The 25,891-nt window shown below is 38.5% G+C and overlaps 2 protein-coding genes across 3 annotated transcripts in view; one reads left to right on the forward strand and one right to left on the reverse strand.

Annotated features, from left to right (window-relative positions):
• Nucleotides 1-555: 555 nt before the first annotated feature.
• Nucleotides 556-21,676, reverse strand: DHFR (dihydrofolate reductase). 2 transcript variants are annotated; one of them, XM_021699718.1, is made up of 6 exons: nt 21,500-21,676; nt 21,032-21,081; nt 18,868-18,973; nt 11,598-11,724; nt 8,456-8,571; nt 556-1,790 (listed from the first exon to the last, which is right to left on the reverse strand). In XM_021699718.1, exons 1-6 carry the CDS (start codon nt 21,583-21,585, stop codon nt 1,712-1,714), a joined length of 564 nt encoding a protein of 187 aa, XP_021555393.1. In that variant the 5' UTR covers nt 21,586-21,676; the 3' UTR covers nt 556-1,711. The 2 variants fall into 2 exon arrangements, with proteins under 2 accessions (XP_021555393.1, XP_044772709.1); XM_044916774.1 differs by lacking the exon at nt 8,456-8,571 and having other exon boundaries at nt 1,770-1,790.
• Nucleotides 21,677-21,799: 123 nt separating this feature from the next.
• MSH3 (mutS homolog 3) overlaps nt 21,800-25,891 on the forward strand; it is a 178,041-nt gene continuing 173,949 nt past the window's right edge. The window contains exons 1-2 of the mRNA XM_044916772.1: nt 21,800-22,033; nt 23,947-24,067. Coding sequence (XP_044772707.1) covers nt 21,827-22,033; nt 23,947-24,067 — 328 coding nt within the window. The 5' untranslated portion in view covers nt 21,800-21,826. The remainder of the gene's footprint in view (nt 22,034-23,946; nt 24,068-25,891) is intronic.

Consider the following 25,891-nt stretch of genomic DNA (forward strand, 5'->3'; position numbering starts at 1 on the left):
GAGTCAGACGCTCAACTGACTGAGCCACCCAGGCACCCCTGTACTACAGATTCTGGGATCCATCCCTCATATAGGTATAATGGGGATGACATTTTGAGAAACACTGTCTGTTAGGACGTGGGTTATGTTACATAATTTCAACCTCACAGAAACATAAAATGGGCTAATCTGAATATTTAGAACACATGTGCATGTTATACTATTTATATTTTGGCCTCAAATTATCATCACTTTACAGTTCTGTTTCATAAATCAACCTGGAAATAGTTAAGACTTGATTTTTTGTCTTGAAAGATGAACAAACCAGGGACCACGAGAGAAAGCCTGATGGTTCCCTAGTGATCGGTCTTTGGAATGTTGTGTGGCCCTTGAACATAAAGGGCTCAGTTATTATCTTAAGTCATTGTGCATGAAAACAAACATATAGTGCTTCAAAAAAATCTAATCACAATAGGCATACCTAATGTATAAAATAACATACCCAACTCTGATACTCTCGACTGTTTACAGCACACATTTTCCTACACATACTACATACACTTATTAAAAATTTTAGGTATTGTACACATTGTGCTTCTTTTATTTAGTAGTCTTTGGTATTTTCCTGTCAGTACCCCATTCTTTTTAACTGCTACAGACAATATTAAATTTTGTAGACATATTGGTTAGTTATTTCTTTATTGATTGTCATTTGGGCTATTTTCACGTTAAAAAAGTAGTGCAACAAATATTCTTGGGTCCATCTCTTTATTCAGGATTAATTTCTGGAAGTGGAAGCTCTGGGTCCAAACCCAGAATATTCTGAATTTTAATTGATATTCCTAACTTAAACTCTAAAAAGGCTGCATTAATTTATAAGCAAAAAACGCTATTTCTTTGGATACTTAACAATCCACATCTTTGCTAACACGACGGGTAAATGTGTTCTAAGTTTCATTTTTTAATTCAGTGAAGTTTAATTTAGTTTCCAGCTTTGTAATTTTGGTTTCTAGCTTTATCCATTTTCAGTTCATTACCTTTTTAATTTCTAATTTTAGCCATATGCTTGTTATTAGATTACTTGTTTTTGTATAGAACAGCCTATTGTTCTTCTATCATTTTAACATCCCATGGAATCTCACTGGAGATCGGAAACAGAGTTGTTAGGTCTCAGACCTTTTCTTTTAACCTTCAAAAAGGTAGTGTTCTACCTGCCTCTTTACTATCCCTATGGAATATATCAGAGTTCTCAACTTACCAGAGCGAACAGAACTTTTTTTCAGAAGTGTGATATGCATAGAGAACTCAAAGTTCCTCTTTTGATCTAATTTTCTTTTAATATCTGAGTTCTAGCTCTTCTGTTTATAATCGATTTCTGACCTTTGGACAAATCTGTCTAGTCCTATCTCTGTAAGTCCTGGTTTCAACTTATGCTATCAGGGGATTGTCTCACTTAGGCTCTTGGTAGATATGCTACCCTAGGCAGGTGCTGGTCCTTGACAGGCAACACACAGTTATAGCAAGAAATGTTTCACAAATGGTATCTGATATGGTCTAGTTAAGATTAATCTTAACTTAGCCTAATTAAGATTAATAAAATCTCATTGCTTAGAAATAATTATCCATTGACCTAAAGTCAACAAAAGTCTTTTTTCCCTAATATTAAAATATATAATTGTTTGGAGGGCAGGGGGAGCAACTAACTTGAAATAAATCAGAAAACATCTTCACATTAATCGTTCTTCTCATATACTTCAAATTTGTACTTAATGCCTTTCTCCTCCTGGACATCAGATAGAACACCTGGGTATCTGTAAAAGAAAAATATCCATAATAATGTGTCAATTAAAAAGATAGCTTCCCTGACTCTCAGCCAAAAGGCATCAATAATGCATAAGGTAAGTAAAAGTTCCCTTCCTTTTTTCTTCACAATGGTAAGCCACTGTGAAATTGGGTATTATGTAAGTACATTACATATGGGAACAGAAAGAAAAACTTTCAAACTATGTAGAAAGTTAGAAAACAAAAAGTGCAATTTCTCCTTTCCTTCTGACTCCTAATTCTTCTGTTCAAAACTAACCACTGTCATCAGTTTCTCTTTTATCTTTCCACTACCAATCAGCTAGTATGAAACTGCTTAATACCATTCTGCAAATCTTAACACTTGGTATCAAATTTCTCGTGTGAGCAAAGGAAAAACAAAATACAACCCTCAGCTGCTTAGAGCAGAACTGAAGTTCTATGTCCCGCGTGGTGCTAGATTCTGTTTCCCAGTGTGTGGCTTATTGCAATTCTTTTACTGGCTTCACTGTTTAAGCTGGCATTTTCTAACTCTCACTTAGTTCTGTGTTCTCTCCACCTTCCAATTCAAAACCCAGGACCTCCTTTGGGTATATACCAAGAAGTGGAATTGATGGATCATATGGTAACTCTCTTTTTAATTTTTTAAGGAACCTCCATACTGTTTTCCATAGCAGCTCCACCATTTTACATTCCCATCAACATGTATAAGAGTTTCAATTTCTCTACATCCTCAACAATACTTGTTATAGCTTGGGGTTTTTTTTGATAACAAATCAGGATCTCAAAGAGATATATGCCCTCCCATGTTCACTGTAGCCTAATTCACAATAGCTAAGCAACCTAAATACCCATCAACAGATGAATGGATAAAGAAAATGTGGTATATACATACAATAGAATATTATTCAGCCTCAAAAAAGAAGGAAATCCTGCCATATGCAGCAACATGATGAACTTAGAGGATATTGGGCTACATGAAATAAGCCAGTCACAGAAGGACAAATACTGCAATATCTAAAATGGTCAAACTCATAAGAACAGAGAGTAGAAGAGTGGTTTGACAGGGGTTGGGGGAAAGGGGAAATGGAGTTGTTTGAAGGGAAGAAACCTTGTTGTCCAAGATGATTAAATTCTAGAGATGTGCTGTGCAACAGTGTGCCTATAGTTAACAACACTGTATATTGTATAATTAAAATTTTGTTGAGAGTAGGTTTCATGTTGTATTCTCACCACAATAAATTTTTTTTCCCAATGAAAAAACAAAACCCAGGTCCTCCATTTGAAGGCTGTACTGACCACCCCCATCTCCAACCCAAATCTTGTACTTCCTCAGCATTGTGTGGGCTACACCCCCAATATGCTCCAGGTTTGGGGGGGGAAGGAATACCTGCTTTACTCAGACTCATGTTTGACTCTGGTTCTGCTGTGTGATACTTAGTTATCAACACAGTCTTCATCCTTGTGAATAATTTAGCACTGAGTTCATTACATTAAGTGTTCTACAAATGTTACCCTTTAATATTATTAGTTTGTTTCATCCCCATATTTTCTAAACTCAATGTAGCAAGGATAATACAGGAAAAAATTAAATCTCTTTTGATATCCAATACAATGCTGAGTAATAACAGGTATTAACCTTTAGTTGACTAATGAGAGATGATGCCATATGATAAAAAATATAATTAAGAGACATAAAGTAACAGCATAATGATGTATAAGGAAATGAAAAAGCTGTTTTTTCTTGAAAAACTTACATTTCAGAGGAAGAAGCTATGTTTCTAGTTACTAACCATTTTCTGAGCTGTTTTGTTCGTGTTTTAATAGCAATATAGCATTTTTCCTTTTTTAAAGAAATGATTTTATGAGGCCAATGTTTAACCTTAACTTTAGTTTCTTTGGAATGAGTCACCAAAAGCAGCATTTACATTTTTGTGTGTGTAAAATTCTCATGAGTATCAAGATTCTCAGTTAAGAAGATAAAAGCAAAGTATCAAAATGATTTCTAAAATCATGAATAATATTAACTTAGAAATACTATGCTATTGGCTGGATATTGTCACTAGCCACGGTATTAATGTTAATCTGCTCTGTAAAACTGAAATTCATTTCTGCTTAACATTAATTTTGCTTTCCACAATATTCACATATTCAGTTTGTTTTAATAATTACCATAACTACCGCACCATCATACTTCCCAACTGCTTAGGAGCCACATATGAACTCTGAGTTTAAGCCTAACAGGATTTGGAAATACCTCCTATTTGTTATGAACCACCCAGAAAGAGAGTCCCCTCTAGAATCTTCAAGCAGTAAAGAATCCAGTGAATATGAAAAGACATAAGCTCTGAAATGACAAAGCATCATGAGAATATGACATAGATGATTTACTGTAAAGTCTAAGAAAGAGGTAAATAGAGTTCTTAAAACAGTTACCTATAAGAAACAACTCACAACCAAAATAAAATGAAGACTCTATAGCAAGCAGAGGCTCAGGAGAGAGACATACAAATAACATGAATAAGGATCCTGCTGAATAGTCGGGAAGTAATGGGAACAGAAGAGGAAACGTCAGCCAAAAACCTTCCTCAAGTTGTCCAGTGATAAGGGACATCTGTCCCAGCTCTGGAGCCAACTACTGTTTCAAAGGCCTCTTCTGGGCTTTATCCTCTTTGACTGCATGGTTACACGGAAGGTTGTTAACTAGAAGGACAAACCTGTTTGGGGCTCATTAAGCAGAAAACCGCCGGTAGAAAATACCTGGACCTGCTGGTTTGGTTGGAGCCTCGAGTGGAACAGTGTGAGGCAGAAAGATCTCTTCCAGGCAAGCTGAATGAGGGCAGAGCCTTAGAGGGCGGGCTGGCATGGTGCTGGCATACAGACTACGACCCACCGGGGAAAAGGCAGACACAAAGTCAAACCTTACTTTGTTAAGACTAATTTCTGCTTTTAGCTTACTACCACCTGTGGTTTCACCTAACTTCTAATTTTATTCTCTTTGCACTTTACAACAGTCCCCTCATCTTTATTTCCTTTTACTAGTGCTTTTGTTACCAGGAACTATGGTGTTAATAAAAGATAACTGTGTTTGAACTGAAACCTATGTAACCACAAGAGGCCCACTAATAGGGATAATGGGGTTCTAAATGAAGTGTAGCTGTGGGGAAAGAAGTAGGGGAGGGTAGAGAACGATCAGAGTTCATTTCTGGACAGTAGGGAGCAATTCTAAGTTCCTCAGTATCCTGAGATTTAGAGAGAAAGAAGCTCAAGAATTGAGCAACATTACAGACCTCCAGGGACAAGGTATATTCCCTTTGTCTTTCAAGGTTTCCTTTTTCTCTACTTCATGAAAGATTGACCTACTCCAGATTTACCCTTAGGGGATTCCTTTCACCTCACGTTAAAGAGGCTGTTATTATGTTGGTACAGGCTTGAAAGTAAGATAACATCAAATGATGCAATGAAAAAAGACTTTTCGTTTTCTTTCATAGCCAGCCTTGTTTAGCCTTGTCCATTTTGGAGCAATTTCCTTGGATTTTGGCTCTGGATAGCAATTTCCTTTCTGAATCTACCCACAGTTAAAATTTTCTAGGGGCACCTGGGTGGCACAGTCGGTTAAGCATCCAACTCTTGATTTTGGCTCAGGTCATGATCTCGGGGTCGTGAGATGGAGCCCCATGTCGGGCTCCATGATAAACTTGGAGTCCACTTGGGATTTTCTCTCTCTCTCTCTCTCTCCCTCTGCTCCACCCCCCCAATGTTAAAAAAGTTTTCTAAGACATTTAAAGAAGAACAAATACCAATCCTTCACAAACTCTTCCAAAAAAAGAAGAGGAAAGAGACCATTTCCTAACTCATTCTGTGAGGCCGGTATTCTTCTGACACCAAAACCAGGTGAAGACATTACAGAAAAAGAAAACTATAAACCAATATTCCATTATGAATGTAAATGCAAAAATCCTCAACAAAATATTAACAAATTGAATCCAGGAACATACAGAAAGGATTGTACATTACTACCAAGTGGATTTATCCCAGAAATGCAAGAATAGTTTAACATGAAAATCAATCAATGTAATACACCGTATTAATAACCTATTAAAGACAAAGACCACGTGATTATCTCAATAGACTCAGAAAAAGCATTTGACAAAATCCAGCACTTTCTCATGATAAAAATACTAGTGAGGTAGAACTAGACCTTCCTCAATGTAATAAATGGCATGTATGAAAAGCCCACAGCTAGTATACTTAATGGTAAAAGACTGAATGCTTTCCCTCTAAGAGCAGGAGCAAGACCCTCGCCACTCCTCCTCATAATTGCACTGGAGGTTCTAGCCAAAGCAATTAGGTAGGAGAAAGAAATTTTTAAAAAGGCGAAAGATTTATGCGATCTGAAGAGAAACCAGAGTGAGAAAGAAATTTTAAAAATGCAGATTAGGAAGAAGTAAAACTACCTCTATTTGTAAATGATATATTCTGCATGTAGAAAATCCTAAGGAATTCACTAACATTAGAATAAATGAGTTCAGCAAAGTTGTAGGATACAAGATCAATAAACAAAAATCAATTGTATATCTATGTATTACCAATGAACAGTTTGAAAATGAAATGATGAAAACAGCTCCATTTATAGTAACATCAAAAAGAATAAAATACCTAAGAAAAGATTTAACAATGAAGTGGAATACTTGTATAGTGAAAGCTACAAAGCACTGCTGAAAGAAATTAAAGAAGACCTAAATAAATAGACATCACACGTTCATGGTTTAGAAAAGTACTGCTTAGATAGCAAAATTCTTCAAAGGGATCTTTGTAGTAATGGTTGCATAACTCTGTGAATATACTAAAACCACTGAATTATATACTTTCAATGGGTGGATGGTGTGATATGTGAGTCATCATTCAGTAAAGATGTGAAGTTTTTCATTTCTAAGAGCCGAGAGCCAGAATGGTAGTAAAATATTTTAAGTTATCAAGGATCCCAGAGGGTCAGTTTTGGAAAGAGGTCTGATGGAGAGCAACAGGATCTGGAAAGGTAAATTCACACAGTAATCTTTTCTTTTTGTTAGCAGCAAAGATAGGAATGAGGGTCAGCAGATATCAATATTCACATAATGTGAGAATCAGCAATCTAAGCAGTATAAGAGAAAATACGTAAAATGTGACAAACAAATACAACTGATTTCATAAATATATACAAAATCACTAAGTGTGATTTTTCTATGGGGTCATCTTTGAAGACTAAGCAAAAGCCTGCACTTAAGCTGTTTAGAAAACTTTTAGAGTTCTTAAAATTTTCAGTTTTCTTTAGAGCTAGTTAAAAGCCCAAGGAAATCAGTCACACACTTCATTAGATTCATGACTATTACCTATTACTCTATAGACTATTACTTTAAAGCTTGGCCATCCACTTATTCAGACGTGACTGAATGTTCTTTTAGGAGGTATTTCCCAAAACAAACTCACACTCAAAGAATAATGACTGGATTCAACTGAGAATATTTGCAAGAATGTGTTAAAACCTAGTGTGGAAAGTGTGGATACAATTAATCTTTTACTCTCCACAGCCAAGAGCTGAAAAGTACTTTTTAATTTTTTTAAATTGAAGTATGAAAAGTGCTTTTAAACTAAAATGCTAGGAGTTTTCAAAATCAGGCAGTTTCATGCTAAAATCACAACTCCATTGTAAAACAAGTGTAACCTCCTCTTCTTCTTTTTTTTAAAGATTTTATTTATTTATTTGGCAGAGAGAGAGAGAGAGAGATAGCGAGAGAGGAGTGGGAGAGAGAGAAGCAGACTTCCCGCTGAGCAGGGAGCCCGATGCAGGGCTCGATCCCAGGACCCTGGGATCATAACCTGAGCCGAAGGCAGATGCTTAACTGACTGAGCCACCCAGGCGCCCCTATAACCTCTTCTTTCGATCTCCACCACTGCTATCCAAATCCCTTACTCTTTCACCTCAACTCTTGCAGCCAACTGGTCTCCCAGCTCCACTCTTGTCTCCTCCTGTCCGTTCTCCGCAAACAGCTGGAGCAAGATCACTCTCTCTCTATTCAAACCCTCTAAACCTGCATCTGGTCTGAGCCCTTCTGGCCTCCCCCTTGCTTACACATAAAATGCTCACAGCGGCCTTCAGGGTCAGGGAGCACACCATGCTTGTTCCTGCCCTCTGGTGTCTACACTATTTCTGGTTTTTTTGCTCTTTGCGTGGCTGGCTTCTTGCCATTTAGATCTCAGCATAGATACCACTCTTCAGAAAGGACTTCTCAGACAATACAGTATTTACCACATCACAATATTTCAATTCTCCACAGAGCAACTATCTTGATGTTTATCATTTGCTACCCTCCTCCTCTACTATAAAGAATCTAATCTTAGAGAGCAGTGATAGCATCTGTCTTGGTAAGCACTGTTTCCCCAGAGCCTAAGACAGCGTCTGATGCTAAGCACAGATTGCGTAGAATGAACTAATGACTGCTCTCTAGATTTCAGCAAGATGATTAAAACTTAAACATTCCCAAGTTTGTTAAAGCAAATTTTCAAAAATTCTTAAAGTATTTGTCTACAGAAAACATAACTACTCCAAATTCAATCTGAAGAGTATTACTCTTTCTATAATTCTTAAACAGGAAATCCAAAAGTGCTTCACATAAATTAGTAACATTTTACTTACTCTGGCAGAAGTTTATATTTCTCCAAATCAATTTCTGGAAAAAATGTGTCACTTTCAAATTCCTGCATAATCCTTGTCACAAATAGTCTAAGATGGCCTGGTTTGTTCATGGCTTCCTTTGAAAAAACACAAAAGGCATCAATTTCCTAATTTATCTGTCAAAAGAAATAGAAATTCTAACATTTCTGTTTGTTTTAATTATACAGTCAAGTTTGTAATAGGTATTAGAGACATGCTACATAACTTGTTACCTGTAAAGCATGCTATTTAAATATCCTATTCTTTACTTTGGGGTCCTGCAAGGTATGTCTTAGTTATTTTGAGAATGGGACTAATCATTATCAGTAATTATGAGAGTGAGTTTAAATATATTCTGGCCTCTGTTTTGCTTACATAACTCTTTTTCATTTAAGCATTCAGTATTATCTTTTTTCTTTGGTAGTTGTTTAAGAATTAAGAACTATAAATTATTTAGTTGTTCTCCATAGAAAAATCTGCATATATATATGGATAAGATAGTATAATTTCATGAGACTTTGATTATTGAAAACCCCAAGGGCATACTTAGAACATTTACATAGAATTTAATAATGCTTCCATTTCTTAGAAGATAGTAACAATGCTAGTAGGTTATTTACTTTCTTAGCCTCTTGTTGCTAATGATTGTATTTGGCCTTATATTGTTAAGGACTTTTCTAACTACTGCCTATGGTACTGTTGATAGTTTCTACAGAAAAAACTGCCCTCAAATGAGTATCTTAAAACTCTAATAAAAAGTCGTGAGTCCTAATTGCATCTCCAAGAAAACAATAATCCTTGATTTTCAAATACCTTATGGTAGAAAAAAAATATGTATAATTTCCAGTGTGTCTTATCCTTGAAGTTCCAAATAAGGGCACAGAACAAATTTTACTTTTTATTTTTGGCTTTTTACTACAGCGTATATGAAATCATCTATTCTCTTGCCCCAACCAAAAAAATATTCTACCAATTCTTACTGTATCAAAAATTAGAGAAACTGAACGAGACCAACGACAGAAGCATCTGAAGGTCTGTATCCCAGTAAATGCTATATGGCAAACGTTTTCTGGAAAGGGTCAGATGGTAAATATTTTAGGCTTTGTGGACCATGTGGTTTCTTCCTTACCTTTGTGGGCAACAGCAGCCTTAGATAATACTAAACCAATGGGCATGGCTGTGTTACAGTGAAACTTTGTTTACAAAAACAGGCTGGCCCCAGGGGAGATAAGCCTAAATGTTCTACAAACTATTGTGATGTGAGACAGGTGGATAATGCAAAATTATCAGCTAGAGGTTCTACTTCCTTATAACTTATATACATATAGATATATCAAGTATATAATGATATTTAATTTTGAATACTTATAAAAAAATGTATTTTCAAGTGAATGTGGTATTATTCAAAATGCATACTGAACAAAATGAAAAAAAAATGAAAAAAAAATTCATCCTTGGCTGCAAGATAAAAGGAAAATGTCCATTTCCTTGTAATACAAATAAAGCAAACAAAAAGTAGAAACAGGTCTGGGATCCTGGTATACCTCTTCTTTATAAAACAATTTATGGGTATATATGTCACCACAAACCACCAAAGTGTAGGGGCTGGTTTTTTTCCCTTCCTATAAATGTTAATCTCTCATTAGTGTTTTAAGAGTGAAAAAATTCTATTTATTATCCTCAAAAATTTTGAAACTTGAAAGTCATTTGGTATCAAGAATAAGGAATATTTTGGGGCATCTGGCTGGCTGGGTCTATGGAGTGTATGATTCTTGATCTTGCGGTTGTGGGCTTGAACCCCAAGTTGGGTGCCGATATTACTTAAAAATAAAATCTTACCAAAAAAAAAAAAAAGCTTTGGGCCGGAACCTCCATCTTCTAGTAATTTACCAAAATGACCAGCACCAAGGGAAAGAGGAGAGGTACCCTCTATATGTTCTCTAGGCCTTTTAGAAAACATGGGAGTTGTTCCTTTGGCCATATACATGTGAATCTACAAGAAAGGTGATATGGGGGCACCTGGGTGGCTCAGTCGTTAAGCGACTGTCTTCGGCTCAGCCCTGCATCAGGCTCCCTGATCGGCGGGAAGCCTGCTTCTCCCTCTCCCACTCCCCCTGCTTGTGTTCCTGCTGTCGCTATCTCTCTCTCTGGCAAATAGATAAATAAAATCTTTAAAAAAAAAATAAATAAATAAATAAAAAAGAAAGGTGATATGGTGGACGTCAAGGGAATGGCACTGTTCAAACAGGAATGCCCCACCAATGTTACCCTGGCAAAACCGGAAGAGCCTACAAGGGGACAGCATGTTGTTGTCACCGTTGTAAACAAACAATTGAAGGGCAAGATTCTTGCCAAGAGAATTAATGTACATATTCAGCATATTAAGCACTCAAGAGCTGAGATAACTTCCTGAAGTTTGTGAAAGAAAATGATCAGGAAAAGAAGGAAGCCAAAGAGAAAGGTACTTGGGTTCAACTGAAGCACCAGCCTGCTGCACCCAGGGAAGCACACTTTGTGAGAACCAGGGGAAAGGAGCCTGAGCTACCGGAATCTATTCCTAGGGATTCATGGCATGGTAAGTGTTAAAAAAAAAAAAAGAGTAAGTACTATTTTCTATTTTACCTGTTTTTCCTTATATTATGAAGTCATATAATACTTTTCCCATGCCCTCATATTATATAAAAATTGTTAAGGGAAAGTCTTCTGCTTTTAACAAATTCATACACATCTAGTCAGTATACAGCAACTGAGATCCCCATCCCTTTATCAGTGAGGACGTAGATATCCTTGAAAAAAAGGGAATAATTCAGTATATCAGGGCACATCCAGGGAGTAGAAAACAGTGCAGTGCAAGTATGATTCTAAGGGAAGGATTTAGAATGTTTTTAAATTAGAAACATCAACTATTTTGAATTGAAAATAAACTGGAACAGGCTTAAAGACTCACTTTTATATTTTTATTTAGTTTTCACGATAGTATCTAAAATGAATAATTCAAATTGACAATATGTCTAGCTAACAGTAGGGATAATATGCTTCCTTTGCTCATGACTTAATTTTTTTAAAGTTCAGATGGCAGGGAAGCTGAAGGAAAGTGGGGTACAACATTTATAATTTTACTTACCTTATAAACAGAACTGCCTCCTACTACCCAAACCATGTCCACTTTATTTGCTAATTCTGGTTGCTCAGTAAGTTTTAAGGCATCATCCAGACTTTTGGCAAGAAAATGAGCTCCTTGTGGAGGTTCCCTGAGGTTAAAAAAAATTAGAAATAATTTCTATAAAACCTATTCATATTAGTCAATTAATTATAAAACCAAAATCATAAATATGAATCCTTTCTACAAGAAACACTTAACATCATATGACCTATGACCAATAATAGACCACCTTTGTGCATATATGGTCCACAATGAATCAAAAAACAGAAACATTTCTGATATCTTGTGATATTTATGGCGGAAAAAAATCATAAGAGTAGTTGTCTCCAGAGGGATGGGGTTAGAGGCATAAGGGAACTTTTGAAGGGTTATGGTAATGTTCTCTATCTTAGATATAGGATTATATAGGCGCATATATTTGTCAAAATTTAGCAAAAGTACATTTAAGACTTGTACATTTCACTGTATATATTTATCTCAAAAGAATAAAGCTAATGTGGGGTGCCTGGGTGGCTCAGTCATTAAGCGTCTGCCTTCAGCTCAGGTCATGATCCCAGGGTTCTGGGATCAAGCCCCGCACCGGGCTCCCTGCTCTGTGGGAAGCCTCCTTCTCCCTTTCCCACCCCCCACTTGTGTTCCCTCTCTCGCTGTGTCTCTGTCAAATAAATAAATAAAATAAAATAAAGAATAAAGCTAATGAAATATTGAACTCTGGTTAATCATATGTATGCTGAAGTATTTAAGGGAAAACACTAATGTCTACAAGTTACTCTGAAATGCATGAGAAAAACAAGATCAACTGATGTATGGATAGATGGTAAAACAAGCATAGTAAAATGTTAACAGTAGAATGTATGTGGTGAATATACAGGTGTTTACTGTAAGGTTCTTTCTGTATGTTTGAAACGTTCATAATAAAATGTTAGAGAGAGTAGTATGTTTGAATAACTGTAGCATGGAATGATCTTTATTTTTTTTAGAGAGAGTACGGTCATGAGTGTGGGGGTGGGGGGTTGGGGCAGAGGGAGAGGGAGAGAATCTTAGGCAGGCTCGAAGCTCAGGTCAGAGCCTGATGCGGGGCTTGATCTAACGACCCTGAAATCATGACCTGAGCCAAAATCGAGGGTCAGACACTCAACCGACTAAGCCACCCAGTAGGCCCTGGAATGATTTCAAACTCTTACTATGTGATGAATGAGGAATGAGTAAAAGACTTTCATGTTTCAAACATGTAAAGATGGATGAAGTATTAATAAATGAGTATGTTATTTTTTGTAATTAAAAATCCAAAGGAGGGACACCTGAGTGGCTCAGTTGGTTAAGCATCCAAATGTCTGACTCTTGATTTCAACTCAGGTCATGATCTCAGGGTTGTGGGATAAAGCCCTGCGTTGTGCTCCGTGCTGGGCATGGAGCCTGCTTGGGATTCTCTCTCTCCCTCTGCCTCTCCCTACCCCCGCCCCAATACAAAAAATTAAAAAAATCCAAAGGAGGAAAAGTTAATTAATTTCAGGGTTAGATCTTCAGCTTAATCTCTCCCTATCTCCACAACTGTTTTTTGGGGGTGGTTGTTGGGGGGCGGGGGAGGGCTGTAATTCCCTTTATAAATGAAGTAACATGTAGAATTTGGCTTCCACTGTAATTAGAGAACAGAAATTACAGTTCAATGTCAAGTTTTTAGACTGATGCTTTAAAAAATTATATAACTGCCTTTGAATTGGTAGTTATAACAATGATTAATCAAGAGCTAATGGAGACATTCATTTTTTTGGCTGCCTCCTCCCCCACCTCCTTGACAGATATTTTACTTATTTCACTTTGTCATCTCTAAAGGAGTTAAGAGCACAAAGAATGTATTTTGACTAAAAGCTGGAAAAGATATGGAGGCCAGGGTGAGGTTAAATGAGCCAAGGGATTCTCTAAGACGTCAGGGCAGCTGCAGCGACTAGGTTGGACGAGGCTGTGTAGGGGAAGAATTGAGTAAGAAACAGATTTGAACTTGGGGAGAAGACAGTCTAGTTAGTAAAGTCTAGAATGCCTGAAATAGAGTCAAGGTGGTTTTAGTAACTGAGGATGCTAAAATCAGGAACGATGACAGGTGTCGGGGTAGAATGGAAAACAGTGACTTAGGAACTGACATCTGAGGAGAACTGGAAGAGGCATCCTAGAAGTTGGTGGGCTATTGCAAAATAATTTAGAAGGTGGTATAAATGGTTGGTGTGGACTTCAAATTAACAGGGTAAACATTTTGTGTAGATTGTGGAACAATGGCTTGAAATGGTGCAAGGGCTTAAGGTGAAGACTACTTCTTTGCCTTTTTGTAGTGAGTCTGGAAAAGGAAAACAAAGGATTTGTTTCAGATTTTAGTTATCATCGAGTCATGGAGGAAATGCTTCTGGATAATGTTGCTACTTAGCAGTTTAGGAATAAGTTTCATAGGAAACCATTGATCCAAGATGGGTAGAAAAAAATAAGCAAAAAGTTGAGCTAATGTTTGAGTTCATTAGCCCACAGTGTTCATTGTGTGAAAGCACGAATCCTAGAAACTAACACAGTAAACAGAATATAGCGAGCACTCAATATTGTGACTTGTTTCATAGCTAAATCTCCTTCCTATTATTTATCTCAAGCTAACAGAGATTGCATTCCCTGACAAGAGAGAGTTGGTATGTGGTTGTATAATCAAGAAACATGTGGACATGCTTGATATCTTGTTCCAAACTTAAGTCTTGAATTTTCTCAGAGGGTTGGGATGAGGATTAAGAGAAAGATAATGCACATCATAGGCACTCCAGTGGTATTTCCATCCTTTTTTTTAAGATTCTATTTATTTGAGAGAGAGAACAAGCAGGGGGAGGGACAGAGGGAGAGGGAGAAGCAGACTCTCCGCTGAGCAGGGAGCCCAATGCAGGGCTCGATCCCAGGACTCTGGGATCATGACCTGAGCCGAAGGCAGACACTTAACCGACTAAGCCACCCAGGCACCCCTCCATCCTTCTCTTTAAAAGCCCTATTCAAAAGAGGCTGCTTTTTACCTGATGGATAGTTACAGTAGAAAGAAAATATCCAACATTTATTCAGTGCCCACTTGCTCTCCCAAATAGTGGGATCAGGCAGTGTTTTACATGCATCACACCACTTAATGTGACCAGCAGTCCTGTGTAAGTACTTTTATTCCTGTTTATAGATGATACTGAGGCTGAGAAGTTAAGTAGCCAGTAGTTACAGAGCTAGGAAATGGTGGAGCTGGGATTTGAACTCCAGCAGCCTGATGCTGGAGTCTGAGTTGCAACTTCCTACATAGACATTAGAGTCTCAACTGGTGGTCACGGGCTACAGAGGTGTCATATTCGAGTCCCCTCAGACCTCAGGATGGTGTGGCCTAATTCAGGCAAGCCCTAACACGAGTGTCCTCTGGCCTTGAGCAGCCTCATTTGATTACCGCAGGGTATGTGCCTGATGTGAAAGATGATGTGGCAGATGGAATTCTGGCTCAATTTCCCAAGAGACTGTTGGGAAAAACAAAAAATCCTAGGCTAGAATCACATTTTAACCAAAATTTAAAAAAAAATGTTCAATTTAAGACCTTTCAAACTCAGTCTTTGAAATGGGATTTCCGACTATTTCAAATTGGTTCAAGTATGCTCCATCGTCATAACTGAATACTATGCAGCCATTAAAAATATTTACAGAAATTAATATTTCAATATATCAAATGGGGGAAAAAGGCAGGTTACAAAATAGGATTATCCTATTTTATAAGTCACGTATTGATCATATATTCTGCTTTGCTAGGGGATATGCTAAATGCTGGGAATAGAGATAAAAAAAAAAGAAAAGCACTCCCTGTACCAATGGCAGGCAGAGAACTATCTCAGCAGTGGCCACAATGTGTAAAGGACATGCAACGGGGATGCGTGGAGGACGCCGGATGAGCAGAGGTGATGCATCTTCTGGGTGCAGTTATGAGGGAGAATACTCCTTGGAGAAAGATCCCTTAGCAGAGAGTCTCAAAGAAGATAAACACATGTTCGAAACACAGAAGTGACAAATGACCATAGATACTACTGAGGCTTGTACGAAAGTTACTGAAGTTATTTAACACAAAGCTCCAAAAAAGTTGAAGGCAGAAGTAATCTGTGCTGAGGTTTAAAATAGTAAAGGGTAGGACAACACAGCCAAGGTCTTAACAACAGGAGAAAATGGGGGTTTAGAATAAAGTGGTGGGGGCAGGGGGAGGGTTCTGATTATGAACCTCAAGTTTGAGGGAAGGAAGAACAAAGTTATATGTTAGGGTAAAAATGAGACCACAAGCCTGTTCATTGTGCTTCCATTAATGTTAATTTTTTCTGTAAGATATAAAATAAGGTAATTTTGCTCAAATAGCAAAGGTTGGGAGAGTAGGAGCTGATATTGATAGGGTACTCTCTGTGTGCCACAAATTTAATATACAAATTTCAATTAATCCTCCAAATCACCCTAAGATGATTTATTATTATCCCATTATTAATCCCATTTAGTAGATAAGGAAATTGAGGTTCAGTAAGGCTTAAGGTTAAGTCTTTGCTATACTAAGTGTGTGAGTGGTGGGGAGAGAAGAGAGAAAGCTTTAATCACTGTGGAGGATATGATGAATTATTATACTATGAAATGTCAGGTAACTTTTATGGGCTGGAGACAATTTACAACATCTTATATCATGGAGGGAATTTTGGATTTATTAAAGATGCTATCAAAGCTATAGCATTATGGTAAAATTTACTTAATTTTTGGTTCCAGAGCCTTAAAAAAATACTTTATTGAGATAAATCACGTACCATACAATTTACCCTTTTAACGTGTAGAATTTGGAAACTTTCTAGTGTATTCATAGAGTTGTAAAGCCATCACCACTATCTACTTTTAAGACATTTCTATCCCCCCCAAAAGAAACCCCGTATCCATTAGCATTCATTCCCCACTCCCACAAAACCAATAATCTACTTTGTCTATGAATTTGTCCATTCCAGAAACTTCATATAGATGGAATTATGTGGCCTTTTGTTTCTGGCTTTTTTCACTCAGCATACGGTTTCCAAACTTTATCCATGTTGTAGCATATATCGGTTCTTCTTTTTATTGTGGAATAATATTCCATTGTATGGATATAGGCTACTTTGTTTATCCATTCATCAGTTGATGGACATTTGGGATGTTTCAACTTTTTGGCTATTATGTATGATGCTGCTATGAACATTTGTTGTTGTGTGGTCATATGTTTTCATTTTTCCTTCATTTCATAAACCAAGGAGTAGAACTACTGGGTCATATGATAACTCTATGTTTAACATTTTGAGAAAATGTCAATCTGTTTTCCAAATGTGCTTGCATATTTCTTTTAAAGCCACAACTTGATTGTCTAGATAGCTTTGGAAAAGCATTTTCTCCCTATACTTTAAGGAACTACTTACCCAAAATAATTAGTATCCTGCAGCAAATTTTGGGATTACCTTGAAGATTCAGTTTCGTCTTACATTGGAGGGTGGTGGTGAAAAATTGAGTATTTCCAAAAGATTGCATGAGCTATAGTGATTATATGAGTAAATCTAGCACTGTGTGGCACATAACAGGTGCTGAGGTTATGTGTGTATTGATCCTCAAGTAGGGAACCAGAGGGAAGGGCAAAAAATAAATTCTAAGACGTTTTCGTAACTGATATCCTTATTTCCTTGATAATAAAGACTTTTGACATTTTCTCTCTGCCTTAAAAAAAAAAAACAAGTAAAATACAGCAACAAATGTTATATATAAATATGTAAGAAAACAACCAAACCCAATTGCATACACCACAGGGTAGGTCATAGAGAAGAAATTAGAGTTATCATTTGAGGAGATCTGCTGGCTCAACTGAGTATGTCCCCCACTGAGATTTCTTTATGTTTGTTTTAGCTCAAGCTAGCCATAAATAAACCTGAGTAGTATTCAAGAATATGTTACTAAAGAGTCTCTGGGAATGGCAATACGGTCTGTGAATCTGGATTCTACCAAGTAAAGAGATAATCAGAATATCCTAGCAACCAAAAAAAAAGAGAATAGTATGAAGATTGAGGCAGATGGCAAGATGCACATCAACATAATCCTCATCACCCAAAGGCAATCAATGCAAATATTCTGGTATGGTTTCTTTCATGTTTTTACCTATGCCATTCTAGGAGGGATTTGAGAGAAAATCTATATAAGCTGGAACCCCCTTAGCCTACAGTGTATAATGTTTTTTCCTTCCCATGATGTGATGGTCTTTGAGGTGTTCCCTTGATTGGGCTATAGTCCTTGTTCAGACACTAATCTAGGGGTTGCTGTGAAGGTATATTATAGAAGTGATTGAAGTTGATAATTAGATGACTTCAATCTGGGTGGGCAGGATTCAATCAGTTTTAAGGCCTTAAGAGCAGATCTGAGGCTTCCTTGAAGAAGACATTTCACCCACAGTCAGCAACTTCTGCCCCTGCTGGAAAGTTCCCGCATGCCCTTCCCGATGGCCTGCCCCACAGTTATGGACTTGCCTAGCCAGCACCCACAAATGTGTACGCTAATTCCTAGCAATGAAGAACCCAGGGCATTTCCAAGCATCAGTAACTATCTACTCCAATGTTAGCCTGGAGGACAGAAAAATTCCTAGCAGAGGCCAAGTGGAGACACTCCTTTCTCTCTAGGATCCCTAGGTTGATTTCAATACTTTCAAACTTTTTACCTGTAGACACTGGGTAAAGAATACAAGTATAAAATATTATTTGGGTGTTGTGGTAAACTAGGAATAGGGCACAAGATTATGACTGATTTTTAGCCCATCCTAAAATTTCTATCTTATTTATTGACGGCAGAGTCCAGAAAGTGCATAAAACACTTAATCTTGGCAAATCCCAAAGCATATGTGAAACTAGAAAAAAGTTATTAACTGTGTTGTATAAATGATACTTGAGCCTATGGAATAACAATTCAAGGAAACTGACAAAGCTGTTACCACAGTGAGATTTAATGTAACTTTTCACAGTGGTGAAATCAATCCCTTAAGTAGCAGAGTGAGTTACTGTCATGTGGGATAAATAACTGCTTATTCATTTTCTGTAAATCTTCTTTATGATATTAGGCAGCTTGATCAGTAATGCTGTATTTATACTATTTTGTCATACACTGACCTCCACCATAAAAAATGGAACATGATTTTTTGTGGTGAATTTGTTATAGTACTTACTTGAGGTCTCTGCTGAGAACTAAATTAATTCTGTCCTTTAAAGGTCGATTCTTCTCGGGAATAGAGAACCATGTCTTCCTCCCCATAATCACCAAATTCTGTTTACCTAGAAAATCACATAAAAGGATATTTTGGGAGTATACATTTATGTTTTCATATATTCATATACATATATACAGAGATATGATTGTCATAGTGACATCTAGTGGATCTGCATTAAAAATTAAAACAGGCTTACCAAAATTTACATTTATCACCCCATTTCCTAAATACAGTAACTATTTTTCCCTATGGTATTATTCAATTCATATCCAATATTTAGTTTTAATCAACTGCAATCATGTATAATAGTGAAGAGCCAAGATTCTGGGGCAAAGTGCTCAAGTTCAGTATATTCAGTCATCTACTAGACAAGTCATGTTAATCTTCTGTGTCTTACTTTCCTTATTTATAAAATGGAGATAACAGTAGTTCCTACTTCTAGGGTTACTGTGGGGATTGAAGACTTAGAAGATTTAATAAGTCTTGTTTAACTGTTTGATATGATAGCATTATTCATATTTGTATACTTTGTAGATTTATATTAATAGTCATACTTTTAAAGATAAGTGCTTAATAGCCCACTCAATTAAAAAGCTAAAACACTTTCAATTGTGCTTCTATCTTTCAAGTATAATGCTTCTATAGAAATTTTATACACATAGCTTCCATTTTTGGTTTAATTACTTAGGAAAAAATCTTGGGAATCAGATACCTGGATCAAAGGAATATACACATTTCTGTAATTCTTGATATGTTCTGAGAGGCTATCAAAAGAAGTGCATGTGTCTGTTTTAAAGAATCATTATTAGCTTGATTTTATTTAAATAAAAATACTAACATTTACAAAATACAAGCTGTTAAGACTAAGCATTTTTCTGTATATTGCTTCATTACTCATAACCACATATTACCTCCAAATGTTAAGAAAAGTTTTTTCCTCTAAGAATTAAAACCCCAATAATTTAGGGTGCCCCCTATGTGATATGCACTGCATTTTCAAAGACAGAGCTTTAGGTGTTAGTAAGGAGATATCAATTATCAAAAATAACAGAGCCATTAGGTGAGGAATTCTGATGAGAGAAATGGTACAGACCTGGCCTAACAACTAAGGTGGAGATGATAAGTGAAGAGCATAGGGAGATATTGGAGAGTAGGGGGGAAAGAAAGAAAAAGAAAAAAGAAAAAAAAGCCAACACACCTTTGGTACCCTTCCATCCACTCATCCAAGAAATACTGTATTTACTGAATACCAGCAAACAGGCCAGGTGTTGGATGCTTTCCCTACTACTAGACCATACTTTGGATTCTAGAGAGTGGTTTATGTCAATTCCTTAAGATTCAAGCTATTGCTATCTTGTCTCTACTAGTGACCCAAGTGCCAGGTCCAGGGACTTGTACCTGTCCTGTTAAAGTTATGCTGCATTTGCTTCTGACTTACTCTTTCCCTTTTACTCTGCTATTCCTTCTCCTATGACCAAATACATGTCTCTTAGGTTTTAAACAGGTATCCCACCACTATATTCTTTTCCTTGGTTGTCCTTTTCTCTCCAGTGGCTCAATTCATCTACTTCCCTGTACCTGAAATTATCCTGGATATCCCACAAAAGCCTCAAACCTCAAAATTATCATTATTACAATTGCACACTGTTCTCCACTCCTTTATTCTCCATGTCACCCAGGATTATTCAACTGAGTATCTGAGAGTTCATCCTGGATCCCTTCCTGCATCCCCTTCGCCTTCCTGATCTCCACATTGAATACCATGGAACCGTTTTTTGGATTTTTCTCTTCTCCACTGCCCTCCTTCAGGCCGCGTCATCTCCTGCAGGGGCTATGGCAAAGGCCTCCTCTGATTTCCTTTCTGTTTTCTTCACCGAAGCCTGCAGCTAGCTGCTAATTCTGCCCAGTACCTCAACTGTACGCCTGCCCATATAAAATTTCAAAGAACGTTTTGTTTTTTTTTAAAGGATATGACAAACCTTGGAAACTGCATACAAATGAGTGGTAAGACAAAGGGTCCCAGATTAACATGGACAACTTTTCATTTAAATAAAATCTGCACTGGTAAGCTTACTCAGCAAGATGTTTCCCAAACCTCAATCTCCTAAAAATCCCACATTACCTTCTACTGAGGAGGTTGTGGTCATTCTTTGGAAAAACTTGAATTCATTCCTACAAGTTAGACAAACAGCGTTACTCAAAACCTTATCCCGCGGGTTCTAGCTCTAACGCGATCCACAGACGCTGCGCTGGAGGGGTGGGGGGAGAGAGGGGGGGTCTCCGGGACCCGGACTTTGTTCTGAGGCAGGGCGCCGCGGGGGGAAAACTCCTCGCAGGGCGGCAGGAGCAGAACGGAAATCAATAACTTGGCCTCCTGACTCCTGATGGCGGAAAGAAGCCCAGGCCCAGCTCCCGTCAGCTCGGGTCCCAAGTCCGACCCCCTCCTCCCGCCGCAAGCGTTTGCGTGACCCCGTCCTAGTGCCGCGATCAAAGGCAGCCCGTGCCAGCTCTCCCTTAACTGTCTGAGCCACCCAGGCGCCCCCGCGCGCCAGCTCTCCCAAACCCAATCTACCCCCTGCCCGGCAGGTACCTGAGCGGGGGCCACGGCAGGTCCCCGTTCTTGCCGATGCCCATGTTCTGGGACACAGCGGCGATGCAGTTTAGCGTACGAACCATGACAGCAGCTGTAAACACCTCCCAGCTAGCTCACCAAACCGGGATTCAGCCCGCCGAGCTTGGCGCGAAATTGCGGCCATCCCGCCTCCTAGCTCCCATTTGTGCAGCCGAGACTCCGCCCCCCGCCCCGGCGCACGGCAGAGTCGTGACGTGCTCGCGCCCGCAGACGCCGGGGACCTGCGGCCGCGGGCTCGCGCTTCCGGCTGGGCTCTGCCCCAGTGGCGTCACTCTGTGCCCTGCGATGTCGGGTCGGAAGCCTGCCTCGGGCCGTGCCGCTGCCACCAGCCCAGCGCCTGCGGGGCAAGCGGTTTTGAGCAGATTCTTCCAGTCTACGGGAAGCCTGAAATCTACTTCATCCCCCTCGGGTGCAGCCGAGAAGGCCGACCCTGACTCTGACTCCGCAGCGCCCCTAGCGCCCACTTCCCCGCCTCAGTTGCCGCCACGCGTGGTGGGTTTGATCCGGGGCGGGGCGTGGCCAGCGGGGAGATGGGGCGGGGCAAGATGGGCGGGGCGGGGACGGTGCTTGTGGGTGGAGCAGGAGGAGGCGGGGACAGTGCGCGGGAATCCGCGAGATGAGCCGGCCAGAAGAGGTAGGGGCGGGGCTCAGAAAGGAGAAGGCGGGAAAAGTCAGGCCGGCCTCCATCTTCGGCGCGGTTCAAGGTTTGTAGTTTCCACTTGGAGTGATAGACTTGAGGCCAAGATCACTCAGGTTCTTAATGGCAGACCCGAAACAGGAACTCAGGTCTCCTGACTTCCATTTTGATGAGCGTAGGGGCTTGTGGGCAAAGTATACATCTTTTAACCTCCATTCTACGTCCCCGCCCTCCCTTTTTTTTTAAATCGGGATTGAAGGTTGAAGAGCTTTATTTACCGTATTTGGTATACTGGGTTAGGTGACTGGAAAAAGAAAATTGACCTTAAGTCTCTAGTTTTTAAGCATGCAACAGCGGTGCGCAGTATTTCAAGCTACTAGGGTAAGAACAGTCATATTGTGCAGTTCCTCAGTGACTACACTTCTTGTAGCTAAGATTGTAAAGTTTGATACACAATTTGGCTGGATTAAGTTTAAGGTGGTGCAGATATGAATGGTTAGTCATTGAATCCTTCCTGTTGCTTGCCACCGTTCAACTGAGTAAAATAAGTAGTTTGTTTTGTTTTTACCAGGGACACTGCCACCAGGGAAAGTCTAAGGTTGAGCCCTCACTGGGGCTCCCTGGAACAGTATTTTTTAAACTGAGGATGTGATGGGACTCCTGTGTGGCTTAGTTGGTTAAGCGACTGCCTTCGGCTCAGGTCATGATCCCAGGGTCCTGGGATCGAATACCGCATCGGGCTCCTTGCTCAGCGGGGAGTCTGCTGCTCCCTCTGCCTGCCGCTCCCCCTGCTTGTGCTCTCGCTCTCTGACAAATAACTAAAATCTTAAAAAAAATAAAATAAAACAGGATGTGGAAAGAGATTGCAGACTGTTAGCCACTCTCCCTGTTTTAATATGGATGACAGCTTAGCTACTTCAAAGTCTTGTTCCCTTCATTTATATTTCTTCCATAGAGTAATTTCTCCTCTCCTGTTTTTGATTTTTTAAAAATGTTTTATTTATTTGAGAGAGAACACACGTGTGAGAGCACACAAGCAGGGGGGAGGGGTAGAGGGAGAAGCAGACTCCCCACCGAGCAGGGAGCCTGATATGGGACTCTGTTCCAGGACCCTGGGATCATGACTTGGGCTGAAGGCAGACGCTTAATGGACTGAACCACCCAGGCGCCCCTGTTTTGGATTTTTGATGATAGTCTACATTTCATGAATTGACCAAGATTTATTTTACACCTACCATTTAGAGGGTATTTTGTGAAGGACTTAATTTTTGACAGGTTTCCTGCCAGTACATAGTTTATAATCTTATGGTATCTTCGGTTGTGAACATAAGCCAAGTTTGAACATGAAACAGTTAAATTACAATTAACATTAACATTTAAAAAATGGTAATGTTCTTTTATTATGTATCTAATTTCACCTTTCCTAAAATGGATATTTTTTTTTTAAAGTATTTTATTTGACATAGGTAAGTAGGGTGACTCAGATTTTAGAATCTGAGATAGGTGAAGGCTGATTGAGTAAAGAAAGGTGTCAACCTTGGTTCTGATTAATGCTAGCAGGGCTTGAAGTGCTGAGGCTCATGACCTCCAGTCTCCACACTGTCTTTCATGACAATAAGGAGAGTTTACCTATAGTTCTTTCCAGGGCTGAAGGTAGATGATTCCAAAGAGTGGATGGCAAGGACCTTGTTAGTCAGAAGTACGGTTTAAATTATTTCACATACATCAAGTTTTGAGATTAGAGATAACACATCATTTTCTAATATAGGTTGCAGAAATTGGCAGCAGTAAAAAGAGACCACTGGAGAGTGATGGGCCTGTTAAAAAGAAAGCAAAGAAAGTCCAAGAAAAGGAAGGAAGAAGTGATTCAGTGATGTTTGGGAATGCTGGTGAGTCCTAGGGCGATGATTGTTTGTTCTCACTAGTCGTGGTACTGATACTGTATTCTCCAGAGAGCAGGGGAGGTTATTGGAGAGTTGCACCATTTTTTCCTTTATGGACAAAGGTCTCCATTGTGCTCGAGTAGAGTGGCCCCTCCATAAATTGTGGTGTGAATAGGGCTTTGGGGGTGTGGAGGTAGAACTGGAGTTCTGCAATTTGGCTGTAGTTCTCCCCATTTTCTCTTTTATTCCTCCTGGCTAGTTTTTGTCCTGATTATAAAAGTAAAACATTCTTGTTATAAAAATCTCAAACGATACAGAAATATGGAAGGTAGACAACAAAAGACCCCATAATCCTTCCCTTTTAGTGAGACCTGGTAATTTTAGGGGGGCTAATGAATATTTTTCCAGGTTTCTCTATTTATACACAGCTGTATGTGTGTATATGTATATATGTATACATATACACACACACAAAGACCCACAAATTACTTAGTAATAATAGAGTTGGCCCTTGAACAACATGGGGGGGGAGGGGTACTGATGCCTTGCACCGTTGAAAATCCATGTAGAACTTCCTGACTCTCCCAAAACTTAACTACTAATAGCATATTGTTGATAGGAAACCATACTGATAACATAAACAGTTGATTAACATATATTTTGTATGTTATATATATTATATACTATATTTTTACAACAAAGTAAGCTAGAGGAAAGAAAATGTTAAAATCATAAGGAAGAGAAAATACATTTACAGTAGCATACTGTATTTATAGGAAAAAAATCCCCAAGTGGACCCGCATAGTTTAAACCATGTTGTTTAAGGGTCAACTGTATTTTATAAGTTGTATTATACTATATGTACTAACTTGCAACTATAATTTTCCACTTAACTTGTTTTGAACAATTTTCAATGTCAGGACATGTAAATCTACCTTGTCCTTTTTTAGCATGGAAGTGCTCTTTCTGTATGCTAAAAGTCTTTGGGTAAAACCACCATTCCTGAGCTTGTGGACTTCTAGAGGTAGTGTTGGATTTATAGATGGTTGAGCATTATTTCTTTAGTTCTTGGCCTTGGAGAATTTGTTATAAGGGATAACAGAAAATGCCTCTTTCTTTGTGATCCCCAGAAAATTAGGCAGAGATTGAGATAAAAGGAAAGCAAAAAAAAAAAAAAGTCTCAATTCAGTGGATCAAGCATGTAAGATATCTATCCTTCCCCAAAAGGTAAAGTTTGGATTTAGGGTCAACATGAAAGCCTTGTATGAAATAAGTATAGAAATGGAGATGTATACTTAAAGAGAATGATAAATCTGATAATACCCTTTTCTGTTGTTAACAAGGAATTGATTTAGAATGTTTTGAAATAAGACTTTTTGTGACTTGTTAAAAAATGGTGCTCAGGAAAAAGGGAAAAGAGCATCTGTCAGTCCAGCCCCTTCGTTTGTTTTCCAGTCTTATTTCTCCTTGTGCTTCATTTTGGATCAGTTCTCCTGCTACATTTTCAAATTTGGTAACCTTTTCTTCTGTGGTGTCTAATTTGCCATAAATCTCATTCAGTAAAATGTTCATCTCAGATACTGTACGTTTCATCTTTAGAAGTTCTACTTTGTTCTTTTAAAAGAAATCATCTTTTTCTCTACGTGAATTACATCTCAGTAAAGCTGTTACCAAAAACAAACAAAACCCAAAATCCAAATCTTCCTTTTGCTTCTCTTTGTTTGTGTTTTTCTTTACCTTTCTGATTATGTGGAACATTTTTATAATATGTTTTCATGTCCATAGCTGGTAATTCTGTAATCTCTGTCTTTCCTGGGTCTGTATCCCTTG

Source organism: Neomonachus schauinslandi, chromosome 7 (assembly GCF_002201575.2).
Source record: "Neomonachus schauinslandi chromosome 7, ASM220157v2, whole genome shotgun sequence".
Taxonomy (NCBI): Eukaryota; Metazoa; Chordata; class Mammalia; order Carnivora; family Phocidae; genus Neomonachus; species Neomonachus schauinslandi.

Coding starts and splice junctions, on each gene's coding strand:
- DHFR (XM_021699718.1), bottom strand. CDS start 21,585: ATGGTTCGTACGCTAAACTGCATCGCCGCTGTGTCCCAGAACATGGGC. Junction 18,974..21,031: donor CACAACCTCCTCAGTAGAAG/GTAATGTGGGAT, acceptor GTGATTTTCTAG/GTAAACAGAATTTGGTGATT. Junction 8,572..11,597: donor GAGGCAGTTCTGTTTATAAG/GTAAGTAAAATT, acceptor GTTTTTTCAAAG/GAAGCCATGAACAAACCAGG.